Source organism: Anser brachyrhynchus, assembly GCF_964034855.1.
Source record: "Anser brachyrhynchus genome assembly, chromosome: 1".
Classification (NCBI taxonomy): Eukaryota; Metazoa; Chordata; class Aves; order Anseriformes; family Anatidae; genus Anser; species Anser brachyrhynchus.
The window spans coordinates 71,594,012-71,606,684 of NC_137694.1; the positions used below are offsets into that span (position 1 = coordinate 71,594,012).

General features: G+C 38.1%; 1 protein-coding gene across 13 annotated transcripts in view; it reads left to right on the forward strand.

Annotated features, from left to right (window-relative positions):
• DUSP16 (dual specificity phosphatase 16) overlaps positions 1 to 12,673 on the forward strand; it is a 73,021-nt gene that overhangs the window by 35,049 nt on the left and 25,299 nt on the right. For 6 of the 13 annotated variants that reach the window (XM_080572884.1, XM_080572887.1, XM_080572883.1 and 3 more), the window contains 2 exons: positions 5,520 to 6,118; positions 7,225 to 7,363. In XM_080572884.1, coding sequence (XP_080429010.1) covers positions 5,888 to 6,118; positions 7,225 to 7,363 — 370 coding nt within the window. In that variant the 5' untranslated portion in view covers positions 5,520 to 5,887. The remainder of the gene's footprint in view (positions 1 to 5,519; positions 6,119 to 7,224; positions 7,364 to 12,673) is intronic. The other 7 variants (XM_080572882.1, XM_080572889.1, XM_080572888.1 and 4 more) reach the window with 2 other exon arrangements.

Consider the following 12,673-nt stretch of genomic DNA (forward strand, 5'->3'; position numbering starts at 1 on the left):
GTACAGATGCATGGGAAGTAGGACAGGAGGGAGAAGCCATTTGGATCATGCAAATAATCAAAGGAAAGCAGGGTGAAATTCTCAAAACTGCTTCTCTTTTTTGAACGTGGTACTTAAGTGACATTTTCTAAATAAATAAAAGTAGATGTTTCTATTTGAGGGGTGTCCTTACTGCATTCTGCTCTTGCACCAAGTGCAGTATGCAGGGGAAGGAGGATGATAACACTTTCTTGAGTCAGCTAAAGAGCTAAAAGATGCCCTCGGTCTCCCCAGCTGAGGAACATGAGCCCTTACGTCTTTTGTTAATAGGCTCATCTTTTAAATCACAAGCATTTGTGATGTCATTCCTGTGTGGTCTGCACAATGACAGACAACCTATAAGGCTTGTTGTAACCTTAGTTACATTTTTCCCCAGACTTTGCACTTTATTACATGGTTGTTGGATTCAGAGGGAGTATTGCTATTCTTTACTTTTACTGTAAATCTTATTTCCCTCGTGCCCAATAGACGCTTTGTGTTTCTGACTGCTGATGAGTAGCAATGTGAGCAGGGATGGTCTCTCCCTGTCCTTGTTTATCACTCAGTCTGTAGCAGCTTGGGTGACGAGCATCTTTCCAGAACAGCTTTTATTTCCATCTTCCTGGGGCTGGGGAGGGAATGCTGTGGCTGTCACAGATTTTAGTGGGAAAATGTCTCACGGGAATGGGAATTCACCCTGCGACTCTTAGATCAGAGTCCCTTTTTGATGCAGGAAGTTGTATATGCTTGTTTGTTGAGTATCAGGTGCCAGGGAATGGTGCTGATTGTAGGGGTACCAGCTATTGAACTACTTGCAGCTCCCGGCTCAGTAATAATGAAGCCAGCTACTCTTTACAAGGCAGCTGATGTGCCCACAGTGGCATGCATATGGAAGTTTAGAAATTCCTACCTCTGTGCCTTGGTTCAGCTTCTGGTTTTTTTTTTTGTTTTTTTTTTTTGTGTGTGTGCTGGTGTCAATTCTGAGAAACATGAAAGTGAATCTGTTTATAGGGGAGGACAGTGTTTTTCTCATACGTGCATGTGTTTGCTTCTAGAAAGTGGAAAAATACAAGGCTTTAAAAATCAGCTCTTTCAGGTGTCTCAAGCTGAATATTCAGAAGCTTCCCTTCAGGACCTTCTAATGTTCAGATGCTGTAAAATTATTTTGTTGGCATTCTGTCATACACTGATGATGTATGTGAGAGCATTGCTGTAGGAACCTGACAAAGCAGGCATTAGTGATGGTGTAAACAAAATTGCTTAGCCTTTATGACACCAAGGTTCAACTTCAAGGTTATCTTCTTACGTGAGCTAGAAGCCCTTCAGAGATTGTAGCAAGGCATCTAAAAGCTTTTTGCCAGTTCCTTAACCTAGCTGGAATTAGATCATCATTCTGAGAGTTTTAAAAATATGTTCTTTCCACATCTGCCTCTCTAAAAATAGCTGCTATGATGGGAGCCAAAGCCTAAGATAACTAAAACAAGCATCCTTTTAAGAGATGATGTATGATGTAAGGGAGTCAAGGTGGTAGAAGTAGAAATTAAGACTGCATTCAAAATGCAAGTTCATTTGAGTGAAGAATCAAACACACAAGTGCCAGTTTGTTTTGGTTATGTGGTTGTCTGCTTTGCTCCATCTGAGCCATGTGGGACAGGACAGGTATCCCTGAGACAAAGAGGGATCCTGTAGTTCTGTGGCACCATTATACATTCATATTAGAGGATCCAGTTTTGTTTGCATGGAAGATAGTAGGGTTCTTGTTATTTTGGTTCTTTAAACAATGTGAAGGGACTATAAAAATATTGGGCAAGTGGGCAAGTGTGGAGCAAAACTCTTTCATTTTACAGTGAGTTTAAAGTTAAATTTTCTTCTTTAAAAGACAACAAACAGTGCCTTATGTTTCAGCCCATCTGCAATGAGGAAGAAGCCATACAGCACTACCAATGTGTATGTGGATGACTTCATGTAGTACTCTCATAGCTGGACTACGTTTCACTTTTCCTTAATGCTGATTTCAGGGTAGAACATCCTGTGACTAAGATGGTTTCCCAGCTTGAAGATCAGCAATATAATGGCCTGTTTAGGACAAAGCATTATATTGCATCATTTTATGAGACACTGTGGTGTCATACTGTTGCAATCTAAGTCACAAGTAGAGCACAGAGAGAAAACAGCCAAGAAATTGAGTTTTGCCTTTTTACAAACTATGACTGAAATGAAACAGATATTTCAACACCTCCTAACAGCTGGGTGATAAGAGCAGTCACCAGGAAAGCGAGGAGGTCTGTGATGTTTACCTAGAGCAAGAGACTTACAGTTTTTCATGTTTAGATAGGTCCCAAGGAAGAATCTAAAACTCAGATAGTACCAGAAATGGAGAGAGTTAAATCAGAACAAAAAACTATAATTGAAATTCTATTTTGACAGGATCAGCTCCATTGGGCAGGGGAGGAGCAACGTTTTTATCACTCACAATAATTTGAGATGGCATTACTTTCAGAAGTTTACCACTGTGTTAACACATTGCTAAATGTTAAGGTAATTGTGTTATTCAAGAAGCCTAGATGTATTAATACACACATTCTTGACCCAGTCACCATATAGGACTGATTTGAGTTCTTTTAAGGCACTTCTGAAACAAACTTCTCTCATCCAAGAGAGAAGAGTGAGACAAGAAGAAGAAAGTGTTGAGAAGATAAGGAATGTATCCAAACTGAAAGTTGCAAATTAAAGATTATATATTTTTAACAGCCTCCATTTTAGTGTTCTGTGGTTTCCAGTGCCTCAGCTGCTTTATTTTCCTTTTATTACTTGAAGTCAGCAATTTACCCATCAAAACAGACTGTCTAGTTCATGAACAAACTGTCTAGCTCACAGAACAGCTAGAGCCAATTCCCTCTATAGTCAGTGGAAAAGTTTTCATTGATTTCAGCAGGTTTGGTATCTGGCAGCCTTTGATGAAAGAAACAAAACAAAAAAGAAAGAGAGAATCACAATTCATGACAGGACATGTTGAAAGAAAAAAATGCAGAATGCTTTTTTTTTTTTTTTTAATATAACACTACTATTATGAACTTTCACTTTTTTTCCTCCTTGCTTAATGGTGTAGTCTTTTGATACCTTCCAGCCTGTCTACAGAGAGCCTGAGGCCTGTATATAATGACTACTCTTTGAGGAGGAGCACACCTGCTAATCAGGTTGCAAAGACTGCTTTTTTTAATAGACTTAATTAAAGCTTGGTATAGTAATTTTTCCAATACATTTTGTAGTTTAGAGCAACATGCATTTCAGTGCTCTATGCTTCCGTTTATCTGGACAAGCTTAAAAGTATTGGTGGTGCTATACAGTAATAATTAGGGCTTATAGATAATCACATTTTGTCAACCTTCTGGATGTTTATGTGAAACCTAGTGTTTTTCTTGTATTGGTACAAAAAAAACTCTGTTAATGTTAAAAACATGGATCAACTTTGTTTTATTTAAAAAAAATCGTTTGTTGTTGTTGCTGTTAAAGTGAAGTTTGTACTTCTTTATGCATCTAATTTATTTAAGAATTTGTATATGTGAGTTTAATATATCTAATGAGTAAAACATCTGCTAACCTGAGATTTCTCACTGCTAAACACAACTGACTTGTTGCTATAACAGGACTTTTAATAAACCATCCATAAATTAGTTTGAATTCATTACTTCTGTTGCAATTAAGATGAATAAAATAATTTCAAACTGAACCAGTAAGTCAATACTACAAATAAAATGCAACTTTTTCAGCTGAACCTGTTAAACTGAAGATGTATGATTCTGTGTATTTAAAATTTGTTTTACAAAAATCTTCATATGTACCCGTATGTATGTTAAGAATTCAGGAAAATGTATCTTCATAACTTGTTCCTGTTCGCAAATATGTCACTGCCCTAAGAACGAGTGTCAATAAGCTATTTATCTTTTTTATCTGCCCACTTCAGTCTTGTGGCAGTTGAGGTACTTTGCTTTGTCCCAGCCAACAGAAAGCAGAGGTAGAAAGACTGCTTGGGTCACGGGCTAGATAGCATAGGCCACAACTGACATATGAGCTGCTTGAGTGTGTACTTCCTTGTGTGAGAGGTGTAGCATAGTTTTGCTGACCTAAAATCACTTCTCCAGGCAGGGAATGCTATGATGTGAAAGACGCAAGCTGGAGAAATGTGATTTCTTGGCTTTTCCCAGCTCTGACTGCTCATTCCAAAACAGGCTGCCACACTAATGAAGTGAGGAATTCTTACCAGGCATGTCATTTAATGTATAAGGCTCCAACCTGTGATCTCCACCACCTCGGCTGAAGAAGCCACCATCCACAGCTGCCCACTCTTGCTGGAGTTGGTTACTTTGGTAGCTGAATGTGTGGCTTGTGTTTGCTCCAGATCTCCTGTTTGCAGCCTTACATAGATGGCTGTCTGTGTAAATATGCACGATTACACAGAGACCAAGTTTTGAGCTGTGGGAGCAAAGCAACTTGACTTGTGCTTTCTATGGGATCTGTAGTTGCAGCACAAAATACACTAAAATGCAGCTAAATCCCTGAGACATGAACCACCATGGTGGCAATGTCTGAGGAGTGCTGCTACAGAGATGTGTTCCATCAAAGTGTATTTTGGGAGACTCTGAAGAGCCCAAGATCAGCTGTGGGTCAGTAATACTAACAAATGGCAGTTTATTTACTGTTCCACTGCTGATGCTGTTTAGGCTGATGTGGATTAGAGGATCTAATTTCACAGAAGCACGGTTTGCTTCAGCTATTGTTTAGCATGCATGAAAAGTGTAATGCACCTCATGTAACAGTCCCAGTTGCTCCAGAAGGGCCAGAGACAGTCCCCAGTACTGTACATTTCAGCAGCATAGTCACAAGGCCTCTGTTTCAAGTCTGGTGATTAATTCAGATAAAACATTTGTGTCCTGATGCAGCATCTTGTTCTTCTGGTTTCTCTTCAACCATGTTCTTAAAGGAGAGAAGTGGATGCAAGTTTTTTGTCCTTTCTTTTGTACAGTTTCAGTTCCCAGATTTGCAGTGCTGGTTTGTGAAATACTTTCCAAGGCATTAAATTTTAAAAATGTATCTTAAGTTTTACAGCTTCTTACTTAAGTGGTGAAGTGCTGAAATGGGTCTAATTAGTTCTGCTATTGAAAGGAATACCATGATTTAGGGCACTATCTTTTAATTATATTCTTACAAAGTCTTGTGAGGAGGGAGAACGAGTGGCAACAAAAGTCTGCAATTAAGACAGGCTATGTTGCCTGAAATACAAGATAATTGTCCAGGCAAGATTGTTGGAATAGATTCAGAGGCTGTAGTTGCAAATACTCGCTCTGAAATGTTTGGAATACACAGCAAAGAGAAGAACTTCTCAGGAACGTATTTATTGTATGGTACAGAGCACTGTGCGGTTAGCCTCAAAGCTGAATGTTTTGTTCTGCAAACTTCACAGCCTCATCTGGTTTGTGTTTTTTATCTTTCCCTTCTTATAGGCTCTTAGTCCGGTGTGAAGCTGATGGGTGGGAGCAAAGGTAAAGAATGATGTAATGCAGTGGCAGCCAGAAAGCATCTTTTGTTTGAATTGTGAAATGACTACTCCAGTCATCTCCTGATGAATCAGATGTGAGGGGCTGCTTTGTGGAAAGAACCCTTTGTAACGGCACATCAACTGGAAGCAGGAGGAGATGTTCAGCTGAAGAGCTCTTTCTGAAAATGGGTTTAACTTTTCTTTTGCCAGTCACTGCCAGCATGACCTCATACACTTCTAGTACAATGGTGTGGCTAAGCCTTTGAGTACACAGCCATTACATCATCGCAGCAAATTAGAGAGGGAGGTGGTGAAAGAGACCTTATTGTTGTCATGGCCGATGAGATGATCAGGACTCAACTCATTGTCGCCGACAAGTTGGTGGCTTTGCTGGAGAGTGGTACAGAAAAATTGCTACTGATTGACAGCCGCCCCTTTGTGGAATACAATACGTCCCACATCTTGGATGCCATCAACATCAACTGCTCCAAGCTTATGAAGCGGAGGCTGCAGCAGGACAAAGTTTTGATTACAGAGCTCATTCAGCATTCAGCAAAACACAAGGTAGGGGTCATTTTCCTGTTATTCCTTCTATTTGTTTAAAAAAACTGTGCCTGGAGAGCAACTTGTAATAACTTTCCTTTGGGCATTTTGGTTTTAAAAAACAAATTTGGGAGATTTTGTTTTGCAAAGACTTGATCTGATTTAAGATGCTGTCAGTTACTATTAAGTTTGTATTTGGTATTCTGTGTAGCAATGCTCTCCTGTAAATGACAGAGTACTGTTTAGGGACTTGAAAATGACTGAGAAAGAACATTTTCGGGGTTCTTGTAAATCTTGCAAAGCACTGTCCCTTAAAAGTATGTAATCAATGCAGTAAACATTCATATTCTAATCTTTGAAAGATTCTTTGGAGTCTGTGGTGGTATGGATCGCTTAGCAAGTGGTTGTACAGCTTGGATAGAAACTGTAGCTCTGTCAATCCTGGCTCCTGCTTGCTGTTTGAAATGCTTTTCATGTGAGTAGTTTGAAGGATTTTTAAACAGAGTTAGCAGTGAAAAGAAAATAGCCAAGCTGTTTAAACATAATGTGTATCTGGTGGATTTTTTTATTTTTTAATCTAGTGGTACTTGTTTCAAATGTTTTGGGTAACAGAAATAATCTGAAAGCAAGAACATAATATACATGTGTTTAAAACCGAAGTGGTGTTTCTTATTAGCTTAAGCATACTTTTTGCATAAAGTTTTATAGACGGCTGAAATGTGTGTGGCTTTAGGCAGTTTAAGGTCTCTGTACTGTTTAAAAAGAAAAAAAAAAACAGAAACTGAGAGTGGACCTTCTTGTAAAAAAAAAAAAAAAAAAAGTAGGTTAAAAAAAACTAGCTAAAGATGAAGCATTTTACTAGTGACGTAAAATTACCAAATCATGATTTACAGTGTATGCTTCAACTTGGAGCAAATAATCAATTAAAAAACTCTCAATATTCCTGACCAAATATAATTCCTTTAAGATAAAAAATTGTTTTTCATACAGCTGTATATGAAATCTATATATCTGAAGTGCTGCATAGCAAGCACGTAGGAACCCTTAGCCTGACTTTATGCAGGTGATAATGGGGTGCTTTTAATCATTTTCCTCCTTCCTATCTTACTCGATTATTTGTGTTTCAGATTGAAATTGATTGCAAGCAGGAAGTGGTGGTGTATGACCAAAGCTCTAAAGACGTGACCTCTCTCTCATCTGACTGCTTTCTTACTGTGCTCCTGGGCAAACTGGAGAAGAATTTCAGCTCTGTTTATCTGCTTTCAGGTATGATGTACCAAGATAAAAATGGCACTTGAATAAGGAGAAAAAAATGCTATTGTTATAGCTGATGTGTACAGAGTTTTGCAACAGCACTGCTGTAAGCTGCAGTTATAACATGACTTTCTCTTTTGTTCTTTATGCATATAGTGATGTTCATGATACATGTAATGCTTAGAAATTACATCGTACAGAGGATATGTAACACCATTGGTGTTGTGCAAATGGAAATTTATCAACACAGATTTTTCTTTTTTACGTACGTATGTCAAAAGTATGTCAAAACTACTATAAGAAAGGTGCTTCCCTGGTGTTTTAAGTCTATGTGCTAGGAGGTGTGTGCTTCCGTGCTGAATTGGTAATTACTACAATAATAACAAGAGAAACAATCTCCCATCATTTGAGAAATTGTTCTTTGTGACTTTTAAATCTTCATTTCTTTATGAAGAGATACTAGTATTTAGGTCTTTTTTTTTTTTTGGTTTAAATTCCAGCTCAAAGCATCTGTAGACATTCAGGTCCTTATAATACATGATTTCTTAGTGTTTGATGTGTGTTTTTGTTATTTCTGTCATAGAATTATTTAGCTTGGAAAAGACATCTTATATCATGTAGTTCACCTTTAACCTAGTACTAAAGTCCACCACTGAACCATGCTCCTAAGCTCTACATCTACAGGTTTCTTGAAGGCCTCCAGGGATGGTGACTCAACCACTTCCCTGGGCAGCCTATTCCAATACCATACAACTCTTTCAGTAAAGAAATTTCTCCTAATATCCAACCTAAACCTCCCCTGTGGCAACTTGAGGTCATTTTCCCTTATCACTTGAAGAAGAAGCTAGTCCCCACCTCACTGTATCCTCCTTTGAGGTAATTATAGAGCCATGGGATAGTAGACCCAGTCTTTTCAAGAAGTAGCAAGGAGGGGTGTGAAGTAGATACAGGGCTGAAAGAAGAGGGGATGATGAATAGAAGTAGGAAATACATTGCAGTGACTCAATCAATGATCTAATGAAGTATATACACAGTCTCTGAGAAATGTTAAAACTGCAGTCAGAGACTAATGATGACAAAAAAAAAAATCAAGAACTCCAGAGAGATACGTCCTTTTAACAAGAAGGTTTTGCTGAGGTTTGCAGTGACTTTAGATGAAAGTGGCAAGGAGGTGGTTATGTTACTGAGAAAACTTTTCCCAAACTGTTTTGAAAGTGAGTACAATGAAAATGAATAATTTCTGCACTTGGACAGGTGCATTTGGTTCTAATGTAAGCTAGACTTACAACAAACTAAGATCTTGCTTTAGCTGTGTCTGGTGCTTGTTTTCTTTGCTCTCTTGGTAAGAATCATGCCTGTGGTTGTGGACTAAACTATAAGACTAAGTAACTCCTCTTCCACAGGACACACCAAATGAACATGTGGTCTCTAGGCACAGTAAATGCTTACTGATAGAGTATTGGTGTATGTAATTAATACTCTATTAGATTTAAAACATTTGAAAAAAAGATGACTTATAATGCCTCATAAGAAACATCAATTTTATTGTTCAAATACCCAACTCTGCTTATCTATCCTAAAGTTTTTGTAATAACCAGAAGCATATTATAGCTCCATGAAGCAATACAGACTATTCACAACTTAATTCCCATGCTGGAAAGAGAGACAGCTCTCTAATGACTAAGAATTCGACCCCATGGTGGGGAGGAATGGGAGAGATCTCCTGAATAAAGCCAAGCAGAGGAGAGTATCACAAACCTTTCCTGTCTTCAACTACTTGTACCTCTATAGATTAGTGGCATGAAACATGTCTTTGATCATCTTCTCCCTCTGCTGGACCCCATGAAGCAGACAATGAGAGTGTCTCCATCCTCAGACTTGTCTGTGTCTTCTCTAGGAACGGACAGTACCAGAAAGGGAGTGTACTGCAGCTCCCCAGTGCATAGTCTGGGCAAACACCAGTTGCATATCTCATAATGATGCTATGTTTTTTTTCTCTTTTTTCTAGCACATGGTAGTTGTCTGTTCAAACTGAAAATGCAACATTAAACCACATACAAGATAGTAGCTGGATGAGGTGAATTTAGCAATGTGCAGCTGTTGAAGGTTCATTTGGCTGTTAGAGGGAAAGAAAGGGAAGCTGATGTGTTAAAGCCCATCTTAAAAAAAAGCAGGATTTTAATTTTAACATGTCAAATGCATTTCTCTTAGAAAAGATTAGATTCGAGAGTTTAATCCTTTTTTCTTTTTTTGTCAAATAGCTAGTGATGGGGATGTTTATGAATGCAGAAATCTGATGATTTTAAAACCAATAATAGCAGAGTATAAGAACAAAAGGAAAATGTAAAGAAAGTGTTCACTACTGATTAATTAGAACTAAGTGCTTGTTTCAGGAAATGTACCCAACTAAGATGAATTGGTAATATAGCAATTAACATAAACTGTGTTACTTCACTCTGTAGCACTTCCTTGTCTTCTAATGATTTTGTTCTGGTTTTAATCCTTACATAAAAAATAGCTTTCACAGTCCTGTTGTGTTTTTTTCTTTGTTTGTTTTAATATCTGTTAAAAAAACTAGTTACTTAAAGCAAAAACAAACAAACAAAAGAAACCTTTTGGTGTGTGAGATGAAGGAGAAAGTGCTAGATTTGGTCTTATACAATGTTCCTTGGAGTTTGATATGTGGCTATTAAGAAACTAGATAAAATGTGTTGTCTCAGCAAGTTGAAGACAAATGCTCATAAACATTTATGGTTTATAATGAGAGTAGGGGTCAGTGCACTCTGTAGAAAGAAAAACCTTTGTACTTGAGTTTTCCCTAAACCACTCAATGTAGTTTATTTAAAACAGTGACCTTAAATAAACATTTTCAGGTAGGAAAATATATTTTGTTGAGATAGAATAAGCAGCAATGAACAAATTTCTGAAATTTCTGCATCTGTTCTTTCTGCCTTCCCCCATTACTGAACACTCAGTACGTTTTTTTAAATATATTTAACATATTTTTATTTATAATTTTGTTTATTAAGGTTGTGCATAAAGGTATGTTCAACCCTGGAGGCTGTTTTTCATTGAAGTAGCTAATGTAAAGACCTCAAAGGAACCCTTACCAATTAGTTCAAGCTCTTGATCTAACCTCATAAAAATATTTATAATCTGGTGGGGAATGTTCTCAGGAATTTAAATACTTGTTTTGGTTCTTAATTTTTAATAGTGCACAAAATACTGATATGTGGGTACTGAAGGCTTAGCCTACTCCTGTCATTGCATCTACTTGGCTGAGTTAAGTAATACTTAAACATAGGGATGTGACTTGATTCCTTCTCTTACCATAATTTGAGAACTGGATTTACTTTTATGGAGTCCTGCCTGTTCCCAGTTACGGTATTTTTATGATGTTTCTGCAGAGCAAGCAGAAACAGTTGAGAGAGACTACTGACTGTTGCTTAACAAATTATTATTGTTAAGGTGGAAAACAGCAAGAATCTTGCTTAAATCCTATTCCACTATGCCAGTGGAAAACATTAACATTCTACTTTCCATGCTCTTTCCTTCTTCTCTTAATCTGGCTTGCTCCTGCTAGGGCAAGCACAGATGTATTCATGGCAGTCACCTTTCAAATGTTGCCTGTGATGAGAATGAAGTTGAGGGTTTTAGTTGTGTGTGCTTGTGTGTGTGCAGAAAACTCACACTAAACAGAAGGATTTCTTAAAAAGAAAAAATAAAAATTAAAACCAAAACACAGAAATCCCTACCTCTCTGTAATTCCAACCTAAGATCAAAAATTGTGATAGCCTAATGCAGAAACACTGTACTGGCTCTGAACTGAAACCAGAAGCAAAAATCCTTGTAGTTGGGTGGATGTGGAGCAGTGATGAATGTCTAAGAGAGACTAGATAACCATCAAAGTACTGTAAGGTAGGATCATAGAAACAGTTTCAGTGAACCTTTTAAGAGTTTCTTAGTGCTGAAAGAACAGAGCATATTTTGCCAGCAAGCCGTGAAGAACATATTTTTTTTGTCAGTCCTCAGTTTGACACTTAGACTTGATGTACTTCAAGGTACAGTGCTACTAAGGCAGAAAACTCGCATAATGCATCAGATTATAAAGCCTGGGGATTCAGGGGAGTCAAATATACTAGAAGCCTTTTGTGAGATTTTAGATCTGCCTGTTACTACTCCAGTGCATGAAGGATGTGATATGGATATACATGTAACTGTATTTCACTGGACTCATTCCTCTCATTAAATACCATCAACCTGATCTGCAGATGTAATCAGGGTTGTGTATACCTAAATATTGTCTGTGGAAAACTTGTTTTGTGGTTGGAAATGAAACTGCCGTCCTTCAATGGATGAATCAAAGACTACAGGGAAAGAATGACAGGCTTCATACTCAAGTCAGATGAGAACTGTCTTAGTAGTCCATGAATTTCTTTGTGCTACTTATCTTTCAGGTTTATCCCAAGTTATCTCTGTCATTCAGAGAATCACTAGCAGAGAATTACAGATTTTCTAGGCGCCCAGTGTGCAGCCCCCATGTGGCTCACAGAAACATGGAGTCAGGGAGCTGTACACCACCATTCCAAAACCTCGCTTGGACGTAGGTGCTGTCACCCCAGAAAAGAGTCATGTTGACCAGCAACTGAAGCCCAAGCGGTGAATTGCCTGCTAATCTCTGCTACATGCAGTTCTGCCTTTGAATAATGTGAGCAATAATATGATTCAATGGATGTTGCTTTCATAAGACCTCTCTGATAAGCTTTTACAGAGCACAGAGCTGTTGTGATAAGCAGAAAGACATTATTAATAATTAATTTCATATTCAGTGATGAATGCAGGTTACATACAGTGGTCAACAAATGAAGTCATAAACTGAGTGAGTATGAAAAGAAAGAGCAAACAGAATGAGTTCACTGAGACTGTGCAAAGGTCCCGGAAACAAAATAGTGAGAGATTAGCTAGGGACTGTTGCAAAAGGTGGGTTTTTGCTGAAACTTTCCAAATCATTGTTTCCCTGTGACCTGTCCATCACTGACACAGTGTGTGCATGACGTGGAAGTCTTGCATGGAGGACACAAAGAAGGAAGCAAGACAAAGACTTCTTCCAAGGTCTTGTTTATGCTGGTGTTTTTCTTAAAAATACTTGAAATCATAAGTCGATGTAAAGGAGTCCCACTACAAGAATGTCAGTATCTCCAGAGTATGTTTACCATTGTGTTGTCTCTACCTGGCTAAAGCAAAGCTGTATGGAAAAGAAAGTGCAGTGCTCTCTCCTGGCTTTGTCACTGAAAAAGCCATGCCTTGTGGCAGAGGAGCAGG